The 24508-nt window shown below is 34.9% G+C and overlaps 1 protein-coding gene across 2 annotated transcripts in view; it reads right to left on the bottom strand.

The window, feature by feature from the left end:
- Positions 1-415: 415 nt before the first annotated feature.
- LAMB4 (laminin subunit beta 4) overlaps positions 416-24508 on the bottom strand; it is a 131224-nt gene continuing 107131 nt past the window's right edge. For both annotated transcript variants that reach the window (XM_074193922.1, XM_074193923.1), the window contains 6 exons: positions 16674-16818; positions 14248-14455; positions 10589-10727; positions 8664-8840; positions 3882-4035; positions 416-1067 (listed from right to left, as the gene is read on the bottom strand). In XM_074193922.1, coding sequence (XP_074050023.1) covers positions 928-1067; positions 3882-4035; positions 8664-8840; positions 10589-10727; positions 14248-14455; positions 16674-16818 — 963 coding nt within the window. In that variant the 3' untranslated portion in view covers positions 416-927. The remainder of the gene's footprint in view (positions 1068-3881; positions 4036-8663; positions 8841-10588; positions 10728-14247; positions 14456-16673; positions 16819-24508) is intronic.

Genomic DNA, 24508 nt, shown 5'->3' with positions numbered 1-24508 from the left:
GAACCACAATAAAAATTTAACCAGTCAGCATTTAAAATGAGAAAATCCAATCTTCTATAATAAATAATATTAACATGATTGCAAGACTATAGATTTTATCATTGCCAAGATTTATGGTAATACTACACAGAAACACATTCTGATTTATAGATAAGCATAAGATCAATTTCCCTAATATCACCTCATGGAATTGGAAGTAGGTATGTGGAAGGGGAGGAAACCACAAAGTAATTCTTTAGTTTATAGAATAATTGTGTATAAAAGGTGTCACTCAAGTAAGTCACCCTGTTTAAGTCACAAATATTTTATTTAGATGACCTGCATTTGTTAGAATAAATGTGAACAATAACTCAAACAGAAATGAATAGAAAAATCTATCATATTCTAGGTAATTTTAAATGGAATATTGATTCCATCCAGAATATTGTGATTCAGTAAAAATTAAAGTTCATTTGAAGAAATAGCATAAGCATGAATCCATGTTTATTTAAATATAATTGCTTTGCATACCTAATTTCTGCCCCATTTCCCCCCTTTAAACTAACAGAAGGGAAAAATGTCAAGAGGAAAAAGCTGCTTGAAAACCTTTTGTTTCTTCTTTCCTATTTTCATAAAAATGTGACATTTTCCTGGCACTAATTCCTTGGTCAACTACAACATCAAGAAAAAGCAGTACAGAGGGTAGAGAAACTCCAGACAGACAGATGACACAGAGACAGACCCAACCCTGCTTTATCTGACATCACAATAGTTTTTTTCTGATTTCCACCCCCAGTGGCAGTTGGAAATAGACATTCTTGCTTTGGGGACTAGTTGGACAAATGACTTCTGAGAACCATTCCAATTTCTAGGACTCTATAATTCTGAGTAGGGGGCTTTAATCAGTAACCAGAATATATGGAAGCAATTCTAATCTTCTAAATTTGCCTAGATGCGGCAGGTAGCATATTTATTTTCTTTGTCGACAATTTCATTTTTAATAGCTTTGACATGATTTTCTAGTTGCTTCAGTTGATTGACTTTCTCTTGCTTAGTTTGGTTCAAGACTTGGATCTTCTTTTCTAAATCTGAAAGAAAAAAAAATGAGATGAAACTATATATTGGAAAAAAATAGTTCCTTTTCAACTCCCACTTTTTTGCTAGTTTGGAAGTTTACATATGTTTTAATGACATTTTTGCTACCTAATCTAATCTTTTTAATTAAAATTTTCAAGGATATCATGCAAATTGGAGCAAATGTTTTATTGACTTTGGAGTTTTTTGGCCTCGGTTAATAAGATCTCTACAGCGACATTAATCATTTAAGAGCCTAATATATTTTTTGGTTGTTAGAAATAAGTTGGAAATGAAAACACAGGTGATGACTGTGGATTACAGTGAGGAGCCAGACAGTAGGACAAAAAACTTTTAAAGATTTGTTCTAGTTATTTTTGCTTCATTTAAAAAAAAAGACGTTAATTTATTTTCTACTCAGTGACTTTCTGCTTATTTTTGTCTGTGTTTGTGTGTGTGTGTCTGTGTGTGTGTGTGTGTGTGTGTGTGTGTGTGTGTGGTGATGGACTGTTGCTAGCTATTCTCTCCTCTCTATTGAAAATTCCTGGAAATTTAAGAAAAGGGATTCATCACAGGGGGAAGGTATGACTAAGGTGGAAGTATACTGGTGGGTATTTGGGTGGGAACTGGGTAGAGCAACTGGGTGATTACAACAGAATAGCGACATCGCTTAAGCTTTTGAGAACTATTGTATTTGCTAGGTATCCCAGCTTTACACTTTCAAATTAATAAATTCCAAATTTCCCTTCCTAGAATTCTAGTGATATCTCTTTTTTTATTCAAATTTAAACATTTTTGTCTCGTTTTTAAATCACTTTCATTTATGTTCCCTTGCAACAAAAAATATAAAAGAGAAAGTAGTTCAGCAAAATAATATATCCATTAAGTCTGTAAATATGTATAATGTTCCATACTTCCACTTTTGGAAAAAAAAAGGGAGGGTGATGTATTTTCTTATCTTTTTTCCTGGGGTCAAGCTTAGTCAAAATAATTACATAGTTTTCAGGTTTTGTTTTGGTTTGGTTCTTTTCTACTTAATTTTTTTTCAACATATGTGTTTTTCCTAGTTCTGCTTAATTTACTCTGCATCAGTTCATGTGTCTTTCCATGTTTCTCTAAATTCTTGATATTCTGGATATTCTTCACCTCTTATGGCGCAATGATCGGTTACATTTTTGGACAGCAATTTGTTTAGCCATTTTCCAAGTCACGAATATTGACTTTACTTTTTCTTTGCAATAACAAAAGATACTGCTAGGAATGTTTTAATACATGTGTGACCTTTCATTCTTTTATGTACTTGGGTTATATAGGCATTTCTTTCTTACTAGTAGAGGTAGAGTCCAGCATATGTGATTTAAGCCTCTCTTATTGACGTGATAGAATGAGCACTTTACCTGTCCTATTATAGGTTTAACATTAATTAACTTTTCAGTGTTCAAAGTGGGAAGAAAAGCAAAGAGCAGTGGAATGTTATATTGCAGTTATAATACTTTAAGTGGAATAGCTTTAGAACTTTTAAGGGAAGGTTTTAAGGCATTTTATTTGATTTTATTTATCCATGACTTCATTGGTAGAGTCCTGGACTTGGGAATCAGGTAAACCCAGATCTGAATCCCCCCATTTACTGGGGGGCCTTGAGGAAATCACTCAAAACCTCTGAGTCTCATCTGCAAAATGAGGAAATTAGACTTTATATATTTGTATTTATGTATACCCCCCATATATGCATGCACACACATGTATGCACATAATGTATACCATAAATCATAAGTCCCTACTAGAATGCTTATATGAATGGTGAGCCACAATGAGTTCAAATTAGATACAATTAACTCAAAGCAAAAGCATTTATTAAGTTGCTGTATTAAGAACAAGAGGTATGGAATACTCTCCCTTTAGACTTGGGGGTACATTCTTCCACAAATATATAGAACATTCATGAGAAGATTTAATATATGTACATGAAGAAAACTCATGCCACTGACACAGCAGGAATCTGTCTTTTTTCTTCACCTTGTGTTCTTATGAGACTAACTCCTGTCTACTGGGTGGATTAATCAACTGAGATCATTCTTCTTCACAGATCAATTCCCAGTTCTTTAACACTTTACATAGGTGTGATATTAACTTTGTCTTTATGCTCTGTTCCCTTTTCTGTAATTTTATCAAATTTTCTAAGAGTGGAGAACAATTAGTCATGAACCAACTCTCCCCAAATACAATTGTACATATAAAACATAAAAATAAATACGAAGTGATATTTGAGGGACATTAGCAGCTGGAGGGGGCAAGAGAAGGCTTTCATAGAGAAGATGGTTGAATCTTGAAGGAAACTAGAGATTTCCAAGAGATTGAAGTGAGGAGGCAAGATAAGTAAAGTATATTATATAAATATTATATATATAATATTAATATTGTATGTATTTATTATACAGTACAAACACATACATTCCAGGGATAAGGGTCAGTCCAAACACATGGAAACTAGACTCTTAAAATACTCTGTTTATATTTCTCATGTTGGTATCCCTCCTTTACTTTGTAGTATGGTTATTTGTGTAAGTATCTTATCTCCCTACTAGGTAGTAAACTCCTTAAGGGCAGAGGTTGCATCTTATTCATCATTTATCTCCATCAGAGTCTGGCAGGATGCCTTGTAGATAAGAGGAATTCCATAAATGATTATTGAATGAATCAACGGTGTAAAAAGTCACAGGAATATGTTCCATATATTAGAGATTTATTACTATGGTTTTATCCATATTTTGTTCACTATCAAAGAAAAAATTTTAAGTTATTTGCGCAAAGTAATGGATTATGAATACCTTTTATTCGTTGCATTTTTCCCTCTGTCTCCCCAGCCAATTTTTCTGCTTCTTCTTTTAACTGTTTGACTTTACTGAGCATTCCCTTCATGGATCCTTTAGAGTTCGTCTTATCTTGAAGAATTGTAAATTGTTTTTTTAGATTGATGAAATCCTATAACAAGAGTAAAGACCACCATCAATCATCATCATGTAGTATTTATTAGCCACCTACTGGGAGCTGAACATACTTTTGCTATGATTTGAAAGTGGATACAAGAGAAATAATATTCTAATTAATGTGATATTTGAATTACCCCTAATGAGTCATCTGTGATACAATGGAAAGAACTGTGGTTTTGGAGTCAGAAGACATATGTCCTTCCTGGGAGCTTTACTATTTATTTATCAACCAAGTTATCTTGGACAACTCACTTAACCCATTCTGTGGTTCAGTTTCCTCATATATAAAATGAATTTATTTGTACAGTCTACTTTACAAGATTATTGTAAGAATAAAATAGAATAATACATATAAAAAGTTTTATCATGGTTAATTAGCACAGAAGCCGTACTTTAAACTTTGCGAAGTAGGTTACAAATATTATTAGATTAGATGCTCACAACAATTCTGGGAAATAGTTGCTATTTTTACTTCTGATTTTACTAATGAAGAAACTGAGGCAGAACTAGGCTAAATGACTTACCCAGGGTGACATAGATAAATCTGAACTTGGTTCTTCCTTGACCCTAGATCTAGAGCCATTCAAGCACCTATTTGCATTAAGAATAGATGCTTCTTGGAGGTTATAATCTAGTTAGTATTCTATATACAAAAGGCAGAACAGTATGAGAGGTAGTATAGTATAGTGAATATAATGCTGGATTTGGAGTCAAGATGTTGTAGATTTGAACCCTATCTCAGATTCTTACTAGCCATATGACCAAGTAAGTCACTTATCTTCTCTTGGCTTTAACTGTCTCATCTGTAAAGTAAAGGGTTCAACTCTCTATCCCAAAGTTCTTCTCAACTTTAAATCTCTGATACTCTGATCCTAAAACGAAGCTGACCTAATACTATTCCTGGAATGCCATCTGTATTTCATCTCTTATCTCTGTCTTTGGAGAGCATGTTCCCCATGGCTGGAATTCACTTCCTCCTCCCTTCCCTTCCTTTTCTACTCCCTTAAGTTTTTTTTTTCCCTTAAATTTTAATCTGATGCTTTCAGTTCCTTTTAAGTCATCTCATATGTACTGGTTTCTCTGAAGACAAGCATCCTATGGTCTTCCCCTGTCCTAGTAAAATGTCAGCTCCTTGAGTCATTTCTGATTCTTGAATCCCTAGGTCTGTTATATTGATTTAACTGAATCATTTGTTAAGATGTGTGGCACACACAAGTCCTGTAGGAGTTCAGGGAAGGGACAGATCAATATGAAATAGAGAAGGCTTTGGGTGACTTAAACTAGGACTTGAAAAAGTCTTAGTTTAAGTTCTTTTGGAAAGAAAGTAGGAAGTTCTAGACAGAGGTAGGAATGTGCACTCTCCCATGACAGTCATTCTGATTATGGGAGGGGTTAGTAGGGAAGTCAGACAAGAGGATGTTAGCTAATGTAGGAGACTCTGGGGAACAACCTTCGTAGGAAGGAAAGATAAAGAGTCAGTGAAGGAAGCAGGAATAATCAGAGGAGGAGAACTAGTAAAGTGAACTATAAAGGAAGCCAAGGACAAAAAGAGCTTTGAAAATTGGGGGAGTAAAGAGAATGAGAGGCTAAAGCAGTGATAAATATGGCAAAGCTTTTGAAGAAAATGAAGACTAAGAGAAGACCTTCATGATTAGATAGGTAATCTTTGAGTCAGTGTTGAGGTGGAGGGTAAGAGGTACCAAAGTTAGAACAAAAGAATTTGAGAGGGAATAGTAGGGGAGATGAATAGAGCCAGGGGTGGTAGTTCATAATAATAATTTTAAAAAAACACACTAATGCTGGTTTAGTTATATGCCAAATAATTTACAAAATACTTTCCCTGAAACTACCAGTAATGTCAGTTCTTTCAGTTGTGTCTGATTCTTTGTGACCCAATAATGTAAGTTCGCTATTGTTTTGTATGTATAGCAGTATACATCACCTCCATCTTACAAATGAAGAAAGTAAGGTTCAGAGAAATAGATACATGGTTAGCATCAGGGTCACAACTCCCAAGTCATTGATTCTTACTTATGGTTAATAGGAGTTTATACTGCTAGGAGACCATAGATGGAAGGGATAGTAAGGTTAAATGAAACCACCCTACAGAGAGAGGCAGTGTGATGGTGCAAAGGAAGTTTGAATCCTTGCTGTAGTCCCTACTAAATGTGTGACTTTGGGACAATTATTTTACCTCTCCAACCCTCGGTTTCAAGCATAGTTATATATAGATAATATATCTCACAGTTTCCTTGAGAGATAATTGCTCTGTAAAGGCTAAAGCATTATATAAATGTAGGCTAGTATTCTCTAAATTCTGCTCTGCAACTCAAATGTAAGCTCTTTTCTTCCATTTTCCTATTAATAATGATACTGATAATATTTTATTAACAACATTTTTCATTTCTGTGGTATTTTACTATATAGGTGATGTTTCCATTACATTTTCATAATACCTTTGTTCGGTAGTCAGACACACTTATTAGAATCATTTGACAGATGAGAAAACTACCCTTAGAAAAGAAAATTGGATCTGGAATCAGAAGACTTGGATTCAAATCCTACCCTTGACACTACCTGTGCGATGACTTAATCTCTTTAACCTCTGTTTCCTCTAAGGTAACTTCTAGTTCCAGTTCTAAGATCCTATCCTATGCTTTTGGCTTTGTTGTTGCTGTTCAAGAATTTTTGAGTCATGTCTAACTCTTCATAATTCCATTTTGGGTTTTCTTTATTTATTTCTTTTCTTTTTTGGGGGGGGATTATGTAAGGCAATGGGGTTAAGTAACATGCCCAAGGCCACACAGCTAGGTAATTATTAAGTGTCTGAGGTCAAATTTGAACTCAGGTCCTCCTGACTGCAGGGCCAGTGCTCTATCCATTGCACCACCTAGCTGCCCCTATTTGAGGTATTCTTAGCAAAGATAGAGTGGTTTGCCATTCTCTGGCTTATTTTATAGATGACGAAATTGAGGCAAACAATATTAAGTGACTTGCTCAAGGTCATATAAGTAGTAAGCATATGAGGTCACATTTGAACTCAGAGAGATGGCATTCTGTCTTCTGTACCACCAGTTGCTCTAGTACAGTGTTAGGCACACTGAAAGTTATCATTAATATTTGTTCAGTGAATGAACTGAACAAAGACAGAGTGAGATGAACCTCTATTTTTGAGCTTTTTGCTTTTCACAGAAAATCTTAAAAGATTTTCTTGAAATCGGGGGAAAAAAGTTTTCCTGGATCAGAAACTTAAAGCTAGCAGTTACAACTCAGAATTTCACTTTTAAAAAAGTGACTTTAAAGATCTATGTTTATATGGTGATGATTGTCTTTGAAGAAAATGAAACACTACAGAGAAGAGAACACAGGCTTTTAAGGAAATTGGCTCCCATAAGGAATGGCTTTCCTGGGTTACTCAACCTTCCAAAGCCCATTTTAATGGCTGATTTTTCCACATCTGCTTAATTAAACAGTAACTCTACCTCTGATTTTATTTCTAGATGTGTATCTTTTGGACATGTGACTGTCTCTCCTGCTGCTTTGTTTCTGCATCATAAGTGATTTCTACTGATTGGGCAAAGTAACTGGATTATAATAATAATTCAAGGTAAGAATTTGGGATTTTATTTTATTATGTTTAAAAATGCGAGTGCCATCTAAAGGAAGATATTCACTTGAATTTGGAAACTCAAAAAAGGTTTGAAATAGGAAATGTATGGAAAGTATATGTTCTGAAATATCAGGAGAACTGTCAAGGATGAAGTTCAGGGATTAAATGAAATATATAATATATACATACATATATATATGTATAAATCACTTAAAAGAGTAGGTACCTGTCATAAAGTAGGCACTTAAATACTTATTTCCTTCCTTCCCCTTTCTTTCTTTCATCCTTTTCCTTCCTTTCCTTCCTTTCCTCCTTCCCCTTTCCTTCCTTCCTTCCTTCCTTCCTTCCTTCCTTCCTTCCTTCCTTCCTTCCTTCCTTCCTCCCATCCTTCCTTCCTTCCTGGGTGGGCAGCAGAAGGAGGTTCCAGATGGGATGTAGCTGGAGGATCCTGACATCTATAAAGTGCTTCTGAGTACCAAACTTCTCCCCTTCTCTGCTATCCCCACCCTCTTTTCCATTGCTCCCCTCTCTACACACAGACACACACCCTCTGAGGGTCATATGGGCATATATTGATTCTTTGGCTGCAGACCCTAGACCTAAAATTTAAGGATAAGGATAGTCCTAAAATGTAGGTTAATAACAAAAATCTGGGACTAAAGTGGCAGACCTAGCAGTCAATCAGTCAATAATAAACATTCATGAAACTGTTATTGTAGCTGGGCCACTTGTCAATTCTCAGTAAGATGTCATTTAACAAGAAACTGCTCCTTTTATTTTTCTTTTTTGGCAAGGTAATGAGGTTAAGTGACTTGCCCAAGGCCACACAGCTAGGTAGTTATTAAAGGCATAATTATTAAATTATTAAAGGGTGGATCTAAGGCCAGATTTGAACTCAGGGACTCCTGATTCCAGGGCCAGTGCTCTATCCACCTAGATGCACCAAAGGATGTGCTCCAGGTGAGTCTGCTCCTTTTCTTTTGATAAACTCTTGAAGGACTAAAACAAACCTCCTCAGTGATGTTAGCTTGATCCTGGGCTGATTTTGCCTGGGCTTTAGTGCTGAGAGCCTGGTCTCGAGTCCTCAGTATCTTTTTTTTCAGGGTGGAGATTTCATCTTCCAGTGTAGACTGTTGACTTGATATATGTTCCAACTCATCATCAGTCTTATTGGTGAAGTTTTCAGCCTAAATTTTTGGGGAAAAATTAGAAAGGCAAAACTTTTATAACATGTGAAACAAGTAGCCTATTGCCCTGGTTCTCAAATCTTTCAAGTAAAAGAAACCATTTTATTATATATATATCATATATATATGTTATATATAATATATGTTTAATAACAATCATAAAACAATAGCTACCATTTATATAGCATTTTAAGATTTGCAAAATGCTTTACAAATTATATCTCATTTGAACCTCTCAGCTACCTTGTGAAATAGGTGCTATTATTCTCATTTTATAGATGAGAAAATAGAGAAAAAAAAGAGGTTATGTGACTTGCCCAAGGTCACACAGCTAGTAAGGCCACACTTGAACTTAGGTCTTTCTTGATATCTACCCACTTCACCTCCTAGCTGCTAATTGCATATGTTAATGTGAACAATAAGCATCCTTTATCCACCTGGTTTTTCCTGAGTAGATTCATAAACCAAACTCTTTCATGTGGTTGTGGTTTTCATGTAGGAGACTCTGTAGTGTTGTGGTTTTGATGCAAATTAATACAATGATATCTTTAAAAAAAGGAGTATCTGGATTAATTCAATATTTATAGTGTCTCTCTTTTGTTTGACTTTGTGGGAGATGCACTTTATGATATGAGTAAATACCTTTGATGAGTGTTTCTTATAATCTTAAAACTTCCTTCTCTATAAGGAAGTATATTTGCACATAAGTATATGTTCTAAAGTGTTGTTATTAGGCACCATATTTCTCTGCTTGTTCCAGTAACACCAATCTCCTTTCAATTGCTCAAACCCTTCCTCTCTTGCCTTTGGGCATCTTCACTTGTTCCCAAGCCTGAAATTCTCTCCCTCCTCATCTCCATCTCATTTCTAGGGCTTCCTTCAAGTTTCAGGAAAAGTCTATCTCCTATAAGAAGTCCTTCCCAATCTTCCATAATGCTTGTGAATATAAGATCATAAAATAACGAGCCTAGAGTTAGACCTCAGAGTTCAAGTCCAACCCCTTTATTTTACAGGTGAGGAAACTGAGGTATAGGGAGGTTAAAAAGATTTTCCCAAGATGAGATAGATCTTAAATATAGAGGTGGATTTGAATCTGGGTCCTCTGTCTCCAGAGACAGTGTTCTTTTTCCATTGTCCCATGTTGACTGGAAAGAAGGATAGGATTTAACTCCTTCAGTAGCATGTCTACTAGTTGGCTATCAGGCTAGGGCCTCACATTTATATTTCTATTAAATTAACATACACCAGTCATTTAATACTGTGATCCTGGATATTCAGTCTCCCTTTCTTTTCCTGTCACTCTGATCCTGTTGTGCAGAAGTAAAAAGCAACTACAGAGAAACAAGAACCAATTTAAATTTTCTAAAGTTTTAAAGGTTGCCATGGTCAAAGGATTCACCATCAAGTGATGATGATGTATATACTAACCTGATCCAGGGATCACTTAATCCAATTGGGAATTAAATTTCTCAAGACAGAATAGTAATATTGGGTTGGGTCTGCCTTCTAGAACTGTGATTATCAAGTGAGACAGCACACAAGAAAGTGCTTTGCAAATTATAAAAGTCTACACAAACTCTTTTTGATCCTTAGCTCAATTCTGTGAAGTAGGTGGGACAGTAATTTAAAGTACTCTGTGTGTGTGTGTGTGTCTGTGTGTGTGATACCAGTACTGCCCTGTTTGCATTGTATTCATATTGCCATTTTATAGAAAGATTCAGGACAGTTTCAAAGTAGATGCAATATACCTTTAGTATTGTTATTTCAATTTTTTGAATCTCATCAATCAGTTGTTTAACAGTAGAGTTTGCTTGCCCTTGGATGCTTTCAGCATATTGCACATTTTTCAGCATTTCTTCCATGTTCAGTAAGGTGTTCACTGCTTCCCTAATAAAAAAAGAGAATAAAACATCAGATTTAAGTGAATCTACAACTATTATTGCTACCTACTTTATTAAAATGCAATATGATCACCAGCTGATTTGAGTTTCCTAATTCCTAAAGCTTTAAGCAGCAATGTCAACAAATCCTTACTGGGATGGGGGTTGGGGATGAAACAGTCAAGAGGTTTCACAGAGAGAATAAGACTGAATATTTTAAAGCTGTGTTTATTCAGGTTTATTTGAGCCTGACTGAAATTCCACCCTCTCAGCAGCCCAGTCAGAGGTTAAAAGTAGTTTCAAGCAATACCAGTCTGTCTGGCTGTTGGTCTGCCTCTCTGTTAGTGGTTTTATCACATGTCAATGTTTATGAGATATTTGGAAAAGTTATATGAAGAAGAAATAAAATAAAACTATGATAGAAAATTAGAACTGCTTCTTTGTTAGCCTATCTAGATATTTTTTGTACCCAGGACAAAACCAGGTAAACTTCAATCTGAGTCCCTTCAATCAATCACAGAGTCAAAAAGTGTTTATTGACTACTTGGTATATGGGAGGAACTGTGTTAGGTGCTGGGGAATTGAAAGGAAAAAAATTAAATAGTTCCTGCTTCTATTCTATTGTGGAAATAGCAAATATGCCTATAAATAAATACCAAATATTCACATAGTAATTCTGAGAGTTGGGGTCAGGTAACATCAGTTGGTTGTGGTGGTATATTTTTGTGTATGTGTGTATGTAAGTGTGTGTGTTTGCAGAAATCAAACATAGCCTCATGACAAAGACCATTCAGTTAGTGAATAAGCATTTATTTATTAAGGATCAGGGACTGTCCTAACATAGGGCATATAAAAATGAAACAGTTCTGATCCTCATGAAGTTTCCATTCTAAAGAAAGATGCAATGTATATATATGTATAAGCAAAATTTGGGTTTTCAGCAGAGACTGGAGCATTTTTATGAAACTACTGATTTATGGAGAGAATGCTGATTCAGTGATGTATCTGAATAACAGAAAGCATTAATATGACTTGGGGAGAAGAGACAATCTAGAATTCATGGGTGGTATCAAACCAAGGAACTGACTCCAGCCATGTGGAGACAGCAAGAGAGACAGACTGTAAGCTGCAGATGAGTAGGGGAAACTGGTTCTTGAATATATCTTCTGATTTCTAATCAACCTTTCTATAGACTTTGCAGAATTTCTTTTTGGATGAGATCAGGGCCTCTTTTTTTAGTTGATGTGAGATCTCATCTACCTTTCATCAAAAGAGCTCTTTCATTCTATGCATTTTTTTACTATAATCTCTTTAAATTCTCTAATTTCTATTTGCTTTGATAAATAGATATATTCACTATTCATTTGGTTGTGATAATCTTTTCTGTAATGAGCATTAGTGGCAAAGGGCCAGGCTGGTGGGTATAGATTTGGGGCAGCCATTCCCCCTTAAGGGAGATCAGAGAGGGGTTTTTTTTTTATTTATTTGTTTTGAACCTTTTTTCACCCATAGATCAGCATTATTGAGAGAGAGAGAGAGAGAGAGAGAGAGAGAGAGAGAGAGAGAGAGTGAGTGTGTGTAGTTGGGGGGGGTATAGTTAGGTATAGCTTTGGTCCATTGTTGTTTGCCTTTCATACTCATAGAAGACCACAACATAAGGGAAGTGATGCCAAGACATAGGTGAACTGGATTTAAGTGATGTAGGGTTCACTTTCTCCTCTAAAGTCACCAATCTCACTTTTTCCTCTAAGACATTTGGGTCAACCAAAGGAAAGTATCCTCAGATTAGTGGTTCTCAAGAGGCTTAACGGTTACTGATTTCTAACTCTCATGCAGACTCACCTCTTGGAGTTGCAGTTAGACAAATGATCTGAGTATACAACTCTTACATAGGCAGCATCTCACATATAAGTGTATACATAACATTTGTAAAATGGCATAAGGTAATTCTGGGAGGGATGATCTGGGTCATCAGGAAAAGTTTTGGGTCAATGGTAATGCTTGAGCTGATCTTTGAAGGAAATTTTAGGGAAATTAGGAAAATTAGAAGGTCAGCAAAGTGGTACAGTGGATAGAATCCCTGAGCTGGAGTCAGGAAGACTCATCTTTCTGTGTTGGACTCTAGATTCAGACATTTACTAGCTTCGTGACCTTGGGCAAGTCAATTAACCCTTTGCCTTAGTATCCTCTTCTGTTAAATGAGCTGAAGAAGGAAATTGCAAACAACTCCAGTATCTTTTTGGAGAAAACACAAATGGAATAACAAAGAGTCAGAACAATTGAAAGGATTGAACAACAGGGGAATTAGGTGAAGGTAGAATTCATTTCAGCCTTCTGGGACAACCCCATACCACATTTTCCCTATTGTCCCAAATCAATTTCCCCTCTCCTCCCCTCCCCTCTCCTCTCTTGTACAAATTCCGATAATTTTTCTCTCATCAGTTCAATAGACACTCACCCAGTGAGATTTTCTCAGGTGCCCACTAGGTGTAACACGTTGAACTACAAGAAGTTTTGCCCTTCCTGTGCCCTTTTTGTTCAATTTCCTCAAACCTTTTCTGGTCTATTTTTATTGCTCATTTCATCTCTAATTACACTAGTTTTTCATGTTAATATGCAAAAAGAAGTTATATCTTCATTTGAGTCCCATTAAAATTGTAATAAAGGTTTATTTATATAGTAGATGCTAACTAAATGTTTGTTTTTAATCTTGTCATTGATAATGTCATCATCTGTATCACCTGACAGAGCTTGTGTAGTGACCCACAGCTTCCCATGCTTATAAAAACAACAGGATGGAGGTTCCTTTTTGCTTGGCTAAGTCAGCAAGGACAAAGGAAATCCAGAGCTGGTTAAATTGTTCATAGTCTGATGTAGTATAAGGAGGTAATAGACCATTAGAAAGGAACCGAGCCACTAATGAAAACAGGAAACAAGCTTCCCTGCTCTCTGTCTTATTATTATAGCTTGGTACACCGAGTCACCTTGTTCAAGAATCTGACATTCCTCATGTAGCTCTGGATCCTGAACTTCTCATTTCATTTAGATTTCATGATGCCCTTTGGTCAGTGGTTTTTCAACTGCTTATTAGAAAATTCCCCATTAGAGAGATGTTGGGGAGGGGGGAGGGACACTAAGAATTTGGAGAAACTGGGAATATTTAGGTTGGAAAAGAGAAGTCTAAGGGGTGACATGATATTTACTTTCAAATATTTGGAGACCTATCACATGGTAGACTGATAACTCTTGATTTGCTTATATACAAAAGACAGAAAAGGAGAAATTGCAAAGATGCAGATTTAAGCTTATTGTGTGGAAAAATTCCCTAACAATTAGCAGTGACCCAAAGTGCCTTTTTAGGTAGTAAATTTCCTGTTACTGGAGATCTTCAAAGAGACAGTATGAGGAATATTGTGGAGTGGATTTCCTCTCAAGATTTAAATTGAACTTAACGGCCTCTGAACTCTTCTGCCAATTCTAAGATTCCCTAGGAGCAATAGGAGAACATTGTGAAACAAAATACTTACTCAGCTTCTTTAGACATTGCCAAAAGTTCCTGGACTTCTGTAGCTTTTAGTTTTAGCCTACTCCCTGTTGCTTGGTAATCCTCACAGAGTTTTATGAACAACTCTATTTTTTTAAGCTCATTTGTTAGATTTTGTGAAGTTATTGGGAGCTGAAGATCCAGGACATGATTTGCAACCTTTTCTATGTCTTCTGGTGGGACGTTCTCATCTTAAATACGAATATAAAACATAGTTAATGGTGGTTCTTTACCAAACATAGAGTCATTTAAGCATGCTTGAGTCAAGGCAATAAGCATTTATTAAGTGGCCATTATTTGTCAGATCCTTTGCTGAACTATGGGAATACAAAGAAAGACCAAACATAGTTCCTGCTTTCGAGGTGCTCACAATCTAATGGCAAACCAAGATACAAACAACTGTATTTGGATAAAATATGTGTATATACATATTTGCTCATTTATTTCTGTTTTAGTACTTTTGAAAATCACTTAAACACATTAAAAAAGAAAAACTAGAGTGTAAATAAAAAGTGAAATGAAGATTAACAATAACATGGTTATATTGTAGTTCTGTTGATGATGGAACTGAGGAAAGAATCTTTAGGGGGAAAGTCATTTGCTAGAAAAATAGTGGAGCTGGACAAAAAGAACATTTTATAAGATTGCAATGTCAAATTCTTTCATTCCCTACCTCCAAGACAAAAAGACAACTAACTAGTGAATAAAACAAAATACTACTAAGTGGTGAAAAGATAGTCTAAACAGGAAAAGTTACTACCAAATGAACATGCTAGCTGGCTATGACTTCTGAGATTAGGTTAGTGGGGAAGGCTCTACCAATAAACTCTACTGTTTTTCCCTTTATATGGACTGGCATTAGTACAGTGAAAAGAGTCTTGTCTTCTGGAGTCAGAGAAATCAGTTCCTATTCTGATTTTGCATTTTGCTATCTTTGTGACTTTGAGCAAATCACCTAAATTCCCTGGCCATCTTCATCTACAAAATGAGGGAGTTAGAACAGAAGGCCTGTAAGATCTCTTTTAGTTCTAAATCTAGGATCCTAATAAAATTGTCAAAGGCCTCTGAAACTCTTGGGCTAAATAATTTGCAGAGTGGTTATTACTGATTGAGTAATCAACAAGGAAAACTGATGCTACTTGACTGTGATCACATTGACTTGTGATCCTATCACAAATTAAACATATGATCCAATGAACTAGCCAGGGGGCAGAGCACTCAGAATGGTGACTCTGATTCTACCCCTGTTAATATTCAACCAACTTTGAATTTCTTGGCTGCAAAGACGTTAAGTAGAAGTCCAATGATAAAGTAGTGTGATCCAATGAAGACCAATTTAACCAGATTCAAAGAGGTTCATCTCCAAGTTATCTGTATGATGATTGACTTTTTTTCAATGCAGAAACTCTCAAAGACCATCTATTAAGTCATAGAAAGGTTGTGATTTAGATAAGTGAAGGGAATACTCTAATTTATGAAATCACAAATCCTTGAAATACCGAGATACGGATGTTTTCCTTTTTCTATGATGTCTCTCTCCAAATTAGATACTGTGGAAGTAAGACAAATGGTCCCTTCATCACTTATCTCATAAAACTTTGTCCAAGAACTAAGAAAATAGAGTTATTGCCATGAACAAAGTTATAAAGTTGACTTATCTATTTCTGCAGCAGTTACCATTCAATTCAATATAGCAAGTATTAATTGTTTACTTTGTTAGTCTAGGCAATGCATCAGACATTGTAGATACAAAGAAATGATCTCTGCCCTCAAAAACCTTACATTCTTTTTGAAGAGCTTATATTTTATCAGCATAGTATTTGTGTGCTTTGAGACTGATCATAGTGAAATAAGATTAATCTCCCTTCCCTTACTATTCAAAAATTTATCGTATCACCCTCTGGTCCTGGAGGAAACTGCTGAAGCCCAAATATTAGATTTCATAGACTGAATATTTTAAAATTCTTTTAAAATATAATTTTTTAAAACTAAGTAAGCTTGAAACACTGAGTTCATTTGAATGGCTTATTGCATTCTAGAATTTATTAGTGGATCACATTTCTCAAAGAACAAAAAATAAGAGTACAGAATTAACATTTTTGAGAATATTCTCAACAGAAAGCTGTATGAACTTGAAAAAACAATTTAACCTCTATTGCCCTTGGTTTTTTCTTCTGTAAAATGAAAGGGTAGAACTAGATGAGCTGCAAGGTCCCTTGGGTAAGCAACAGTTTATTATTTCAAGATCATACATGATGGGCCATTTCCTGTCCTTGAACTATATATGTAATTTCCAACCAATATAAATTTGCTTTTTCTTATGAAGCAAAAGCAGATGAGTAATAAAAATGAAGCCAAGAAGAGTAACCAGCAGCAGCAGCAGGCCTACTATTTTCACAGATCATTTACCTAGCAAAAAGTCCTTCACTTTGTGGATGAGGGCTTTTGTCCTCTGTTCTTCTAGCTCTATTTGGTCTTTCATATTCTCTAGCTTCTCAGTTAGCCGCAAGGCTTTGGTCTTAGTGAGTTGAGTTAGTTTTGTTATGTTTCTTATCTGGAAAGAGATTTTAAAAGTACACAGTGAGAGAAAAGAAAAACACAATTGCTGAGCTCAGCAGTTTTGCCAAACAGAATAAAACCACTCATTAATGACAAAGTAGAAAGCTGAGTAGTCACATTTTAGTAGTCCCATTAGGGAAGGGACTGTGTTGTTTTTCTTCTTTGTATCTGGAGTACCAAATAATATTAGTTAATATTTACATAGTACTTTAAGGTTCACAAAGCATTTTACATATCTTACTTGATCTTAATGATAACCTACCTGGGTGGGGGATGCTATTATTTTTATTTCACATATGAAGAAACTGAGGCTGAGAAAAGTTAAGGGACTTAAATTTCTGAGACTGGAATCAAACTACCTAGTACAAAGATAGTTTTTGTTGCTGAACTTTAAAAAATTATTATTGGAAATTAATCATTATCAACTTTTACTATCATGTATTATTGTACTGTGGAAACATTAACTTTGAAATACATTCTAGATCTAGGTCGCTTTTTCTATGACAAAAATAATAATGAAAAAATAAATACCAATTTAACATGAATTGTATTTTCTCACAAACTAAAATAAGTCAACATAATCTAAGATTTATTGAACTTATGCTATGTACAAGTACTGTGCACTAGAGATAAATAAAAAAGGAAATAGACCCAGTCCTCAAGGAGCTTAAATTTTACTGTGTGGAGAGAGGATACAACAAAAGCACAGATTAAATTGATACAAAGCAATTCCAAAAAGAAAATGCTAATAATTGGTGGGAGTGATGCAGGGAACTCAGAAAGCCTTCATGCAGAAGGTGATACCTGATCTGTATTTGGAAAGAAGTTAGAGATTTTAAAATGTAGAGTTTAGAAGAGAACATGTATCGATCAGGCATGAGTAGTTGACAGTCAATGTAAAGGTACAGGGACCATAGATAGAGTGATGGATGGTAAAAGTCAACACATCAGTTTGACTGCAGTGGGTAGTGGCATTTTGGGTGAAGCAATAAGGAACAACACTGGAAGTTTGGTTGGAGCTAATCTTCAGAGAACTTTAAATACTAAAAAGAGAATATTTTTAAATTTATTTTATTTTTTTTAGATTTTTCAAGGCAGTGGGGTTAAGTGGCTTGCCCAAGGCCACAAGGCTAGGTAATTATTAAGTGTCTGAGGTCGGGTTTGAACCCAGGTACTCCTGACTCCGAGGCTGGTGCTCTATTCACTGTGCCACCTAGCTGCCCCTTAAAAAGAGAATTTTGTATTTTATTCTGGAGATAGTAGGGAATTGCTAAAGCTTTTTGGCTAGGGGAGTTACATGTTCTAATCTGTTTTAGGAATATTACCTTGGCAGCTGTGGGGAGAATGGAATGGAGAGAGGGCAAACACTGGAGATTGGATCACTCAGAAAGCTATGACATTATTTCAGATGAGAACTGATGAGGACCTGAATTAGAGCAATTAGAGAGGAGAGATATATCTAAGAGCTTTTACAAAGGGAATATTAATATGATTTGGCAACTGATTGGATATAGAGATGGAGGGATATTTTTGTTTTTGTAAGACTTTATCCATGATAGGCAGCTGGAAAAGCAATGGATAGAGTGCTGGAACTGGAATCAGGAAGACTTGAGTTCAAATTTGACCTTAGATACTTGTCAGCTGTGTGTCCTTGGACAAGACACATAATCCTGTTGGCCTTTGTTTCCTCATCTGTAAAGTGATCTAGAGAAAGAAATGACAAACCATTCCATTATCTTTGCCAAGAAAACCTCGGATGGGATCCTGAAGAGTTGGACATTACTGAAAGAACTGAACAACAATCCAGATCTTAGTAGAAAATAATTGGGACTGTTTATCCTACAGTTTTCACTATGAATATGTTGAAGAATTTTTATTTGATTCTACTAAAAGCTTAGAATATAGAAAGAAGCTTTAGACACCAAAAATATCTTAGAGGTTATTTTGTTAAACTTTCTCATTTTACAGAAGTGGGAACTCAGGTCAGGAGAGGTTAAATGACTGGTCCAAAGTTACATAACTAGTCCATCCCAGATCTGCACATAAGCATCCTGATTCCAACTACAATGCCTTTTCTACTATAGTGGCTCCTCTGTTCTTCTCCCAAATTCTACTAATCTCTTAAATTCTAGTAATGCACATTCTTTCAAAGTAAAAAAAAAAAGAAAGCATTCAACCTTTTAGTAAATGAGTTTTATCTGTGAGTGGGTTACAGAAATAAATTCCAAATATTTGGTGCTCTTAGAAGTGAAATGATAATCCTAAAAGACTTGCAGTCTGGAAAATAAGATGCTAATTTTTAATGCGTGACTTTAGATTGACATTCTTGTGCTTTTTTTCTATGTTACTTGGAGACACAACTGGGTAGGAATAGAACAATGCTGCCATCAAGTTGAAGTTAATCATATAAATATGTGTCACCTGAAGTAGGGCTAATTAGAATTAGAACACTACCCTTGCCCCATATATAATATGAAAAATGTTTTTCCCCTAAGTTTTGTAGATTTGTTTTAGTTTGACACAGTTTAAAATATGACCAATGACGAATTTTAAAACAAGAGGGAAATTTCTGAGTGAACAAAAAAAAATCTTTATCTTTTCTGGGGAGACATTTTCTTCAATTCCCTAGAAATTTTCTCTTTCTAAGGACAGGATAAAGAATTTAGGTATTGCTTATAAAAGGTAACAGTGATAGAACTAAAGGTAAGGAAAAGGACATGCCTAACTGATGTAGGTAAAATTTTAGTGTAGCCTAAAGGGTACAGTATACAAAAAAAAAAAGTTGAATGACTTTAATGAACAGGCATTTCTCAGTAATCTGATGGATTACTATCATTATGGATTTTAAATCATTCTTTCATTATCATTTTAGGGTTGCTTGATTTTCTTTCTAATCAAGTAGCGGATAGGACATTTCTATCAGTAGGTTAGCTTTCTCCCTCTTTTTCTCCTCCGATACACCAATAGTATTGCAATAAAACCAAAAATGTTAATATAATCTTCATAGATTAGCATTTAAAACAAATTATTGACATAGAAGAAATAACAAAAGTTAGCTATTTGGGATAAAACTCAAGGTTCAGAAAGTCTATAACAAATACCCCCCCCCCTTTTTAGAAAGGAATGCATAGATTTAGCATAAAACAGTTAAAGATCATAAATAAAAATAAGAAAAGTATAAAGTTATTCAGGTTGTAAATAACAATTTTCAACATTTTGTTTGTAATGGAAGATTACAAGTAATCACAAAATAAAGAAAAGCAGTGTGTGTGTGTGTGTGTGTGTGTCTGTGTGTCTCTGTGTGTCTGTGTGTGTGTTTGTGTGTGTGTGTACAAGGGAGAGATTTCTTCAAAATAGCTTTATGAGATACTCTTAAATTCTGATCATCTCAAAATCATTAATAGGTAAAATAAGAGAAGAAATAGATACAAAATAGAAAAAAATTTACTAACTGAGAACATACTTTTACTTTCTTATCTCTATTACAGCTCTCTGAAAATCAGGCACCTCAAAAATAGGTTTCTGTAAATTATTTTCTATAGAAGATTTTCATAATCTCATTAAGTGCCTGAAAAGTGTGACAAACTCAGACTCCATTATTTATTGTTTGTTGATTATAAGGAAATCAACCCCAAAGGTTACTAGGTTATCTCCCATGCTTTTGTCAAGGTCATAAGATAAATAAAGGTCATAAGATAAATAAATAAAACAATCAAGGTATCTTCATTCAGTGATCAATACCAAATGAGGCACAAAATGCTTGCTACAATAACTAATCATTTTTGTCGAAGATCTCCTGAAGAAAGTTCAGTTGGAAAAAGAAATGGTCTTTTTACAGATACTCCCATGTGGATGGTTTTGTGTGGATTGTATCAAGCTCATGAATTCTATAGGCTCTCTTCAGATTCTTGGACATCCATGTAAGATTGTCTTTACTATATAAGGAAAAGCCAAATGGATCAACAATTTTTCTTGCCCAGACTATGACAGAGTTGTGTAGTCAGTCCATTGGCTTAAACTAGTCATTCTAAATTTTTTTGGTCTCAAGAGTCTTTTAACTTGAAAAATTATTAAGAATCCCAACAAACTCTTAAATTTATGTGGATTATATCTATTGATATTTGCCATACTAAAATTAAAACTGATAAATTTAACAATATTTATTCTTTTAAAATAACTATAAACCTATTTTGTTAACAGAGATTACTTTTTAAATGAAAAATAACTAAATTTTCTGAAAGAAATTGTGGAAAGAGTAGAATTGTTTTACATATTTTTTGCAATTCTTTTAGAGGACTCTAGCTTAATTAAAGTCAGCTAGATTCTCAGGTCAATTTCCATATTTATATTTTTGTGATATATTGATTTGGTTGAACTATAATGAAGAAAATCCAGTTTTATACAAATATGTAGTTGGGAAAAGTTGATATATTTTAATAGGCAAATAGTATCTTGCTAATAATGTGAAAATAGTTTTGCCTCTGTGACCCCCGCCCTGCCCCAAAAAGGGCCTTTGTGGATCACAGTTTGTGAACCAAATGAGCTAAACCATCAGTCTAGATGCATTTGGACAGTTATTGGAGATTGATCATGAAAGGGTTTTGGTAAGGAGAAGGATATCATATTGGATTGTGTTTTGGAAACTATTTAGTATATTCAATAATCTGACTCTCTGACTCACAAACAAACCTATTTTTAAGATAGATATTCTCTGAGTGATATAATATAGTTTTAAATCTTGAAATACCATGATCTTTGAACAATCAAAACTATGGAAGACTAATGTAAAGGCATATACTGAACATAAATAGATAAGCATATAATGATTTACTCAATTATGGGTGACATCATTTAGAGACTATATACTTAGAAAAGGATGTGGGCTAGTAATATAAGGAGAGGGAGAGATAAGAACTTGATAGCCTGAATGCTTCATTGGTACTCATGAAATGGAAAAAAATGAAAGACAAGACTTTTATGAATAATCTAGGGAGGGATATGGACAAAATTAGGATAGGATGAGAAAAGATGGATGGTATGTGATTACCACTGGTCAAAAAAGGTCACTAATTCATTAGAGAATCCAAGTAAAGAAAACCAGGACATTTATAAAACAAAAAAAAGATGGGGAAAAATAGAATGGCCCAAAATTGGTATCAGTTTCATCATTATGTATTTAGAAATGGTTACTAAAAAGTAACTTCAATCACTCATTTTAGGTTTTGTGATGTAATAGCTAAGGTCAAACTGATCTCTTGGCATTCTGAATGGTTTAGATACATTTTTATCAGGAAGTAATTGTGTTCCTTCTCCATTTTTCATTAATTTATTGCAAAAATTGGTGCCTGTGAGGGGTCAGTGACTTTGTCACTTCTTTTCACACGCTGTGATATGGTTACTCTGTTGTCTGATATAGAGAGAAACCTTTTCATATCCTCTTATTCTTTACAGAGTTCTGACTTTGGAGTTAAGATCATCTGAGCTCAAATCTAACCCCAGAAATTAACTTTGTGACCCAGAGCAAGTCACTTAACCTCTTTCAGTTTCAGTTTCCTCAGTCATAAAATAGGAATAATAGCACCCACCACAAGGTTTTTGTGAGGTTAAATGATAATATACTTGGAAACTTTAAAGTGTTATATATATTTTAAATGCACTTGACTCTGTCCTATTGTTGACTGGTCCATCTACTTTTCAGGTCATATATGTTCTTGATAAGGTCTTTTAGGCCTTTTATTTAAAAAAAAAAGAAATATTTTATTTATTTTGAGTTTTACAATTTTTTCCCTACTCTTGCTTCCCTTCCTCCCACCCACCACCACAGAAGGCATTCTGTTAGTCTTTACATTGTTTCCATGTTATACACTGATCTAAGTTGAATGTGATGAGAAAGAAATCATGTCCTTAAGGAAGAAAAATAAAGTATAAGAGATAGAAAAATTATATAATAAGATAACTTTTTAAAAAAAAGATTAAAGGTAATAGTCTTTGGTCTTTGTTCAAACTCCACAATTCTTTCTCTGGATACAAATGGTATTCTCCACTGCAGATAGCCCCAAATTGTGCCTGATTGTTGTACTGATGGAATGAGCAAGTCCATTGAGGTTGATAATCACCCCATGTGGCTATTAGGGTGTACAATGTTCTTCTCGTTCTGCTCATCTTGCTCAGCATCAGTTCATGCAAATCCTTCCAGGCTTCCCTGAATCCCCATCCCTCCTGGTTTCTAATAGAACAGTAGTGTTCCATGACATATATATGGCACAGTTTGTTAAGCCATTCCCTAATTGAAGGACATTCACTTAATTTCCAATTCTTTTTTTTTTAGGTTTTTTTATTTTTTGCAAGGCAAATGGGGTTAAGTAGCTTGCCCAAGGCCACATAGCTAGGTAATTATTAAGTGTCTGGGGCTGCATTTGAACTCAGGTACTCCTGACTCCAGGGCTGGTGCTCTATCCACTATGCCACCTAGCTGCCCCAATTTCCAATTCTTTTAGGCCATTCTTTCTTGATGGAACTCAATGCCATTTGTTTTGGAATGAGGTAAGTATCCCCAACAATAGTTTATATTTATTTAGTTATAATTATTTACTTCTAGAATAATTAATCAGATATGCTAATGCTTTTTTCATCACTTTTTCTGAAACATTGGAAATGGCTTTTTTTCTTGATCTCATCTTCCTACTGTAAAACTATTCTATTCTCCCTTCCCACCCCAAGTTTTTTCAATTGCAATAAAAAAATCTCATTCTTTCTTCTTAAGGCTGCCTAACTATTTTGATCTATTTAGTTGATCATAGGGCTGAGTAAGACTAATTTTATCCTCATCTATATCCTGGCATTCAAAAGAAGTCATAAAGATATTATGTGCCTGCCTTACTGATGCTAGGTTCAGAGTAGAAGTAGTTCCTTGACAGGTTGCAGCCCTATCATATAGATTTAAGCACAAGCTCTTTTCTAATTCTTGTCCTCAGTTCTTTTCATTGAACATATGGAGCCTCTTGCCTTCCCTTTTATGGGATAACAATGGACTAGGATTCCCCACCGAAAAGGCACTGATATGAATTTATTGCCAAGTTTCTTTCTACTACAACCATTTGAGGTGGAATATTGATGATGATGATGAATTCTTACATAGCTCTTTATGATTTACAATACACTTTACATACCTGAATAATATGACTTCCTCTGATTTTGGTTTCTCAGAATTCAAGTCATTCTAGGAAATTTCAATGAGGCATCTTCCCAATTTAGCCCTCTTTCCTAACAAGTTCAACACTCAGATATTCTTTAGATTAATATGACCATTGTTTACTTTATTATGATCCTCTTTCTCTCTATTGGGTTTTTTTTAAACCTTCAGAAGAAATGTAAATCTAGAATGCAAGTGATGCTGTATAGCCCAAGATAGTTCAAATTAACAACTTTCTTTAAGACTCAAAGTTGAAAGATCAGTTCTTGAAAATCATAGAATATTGGAAGAACAACTAGTGAGTTATCTAGTCTAATCCTTCATTTAGAAATAATGGAGGGGAAGCTAGGTGACACAGTGGATAGAACCCGGCCCAGTAGTCAGGAGAACCTGAGTTCAAATCTGGTCTCAGACACATAATAATTATCTAGCTGTGTGACCTTTGGCAAGTCACTTAACCCCATTGCCTTGCAAAAAAAAACTTAAAAAAAAC

Source organism: Macrotis lagotis, chromosome 7 (genome assembly GCF_037893015.1).
Source record: "Macrotis lagotis isolate mMagLag1 chromosome 7, bilby.v1.9.chrom.fasta, whole genome shotgun sequence".
Classification (NCBI taxonomy): domain Eukaryota; kingdom Metazoa; phylum Chordata; class Mammalia; order Peramelemorphia; family Peramelidae; genus Macrotis; species Macrotis lagotis.
The sequence above is the reverse complement of the archived record's forward strand: the minus strand, read 5'-3'. Positions and strand labels throughout refer to the sequence as shown.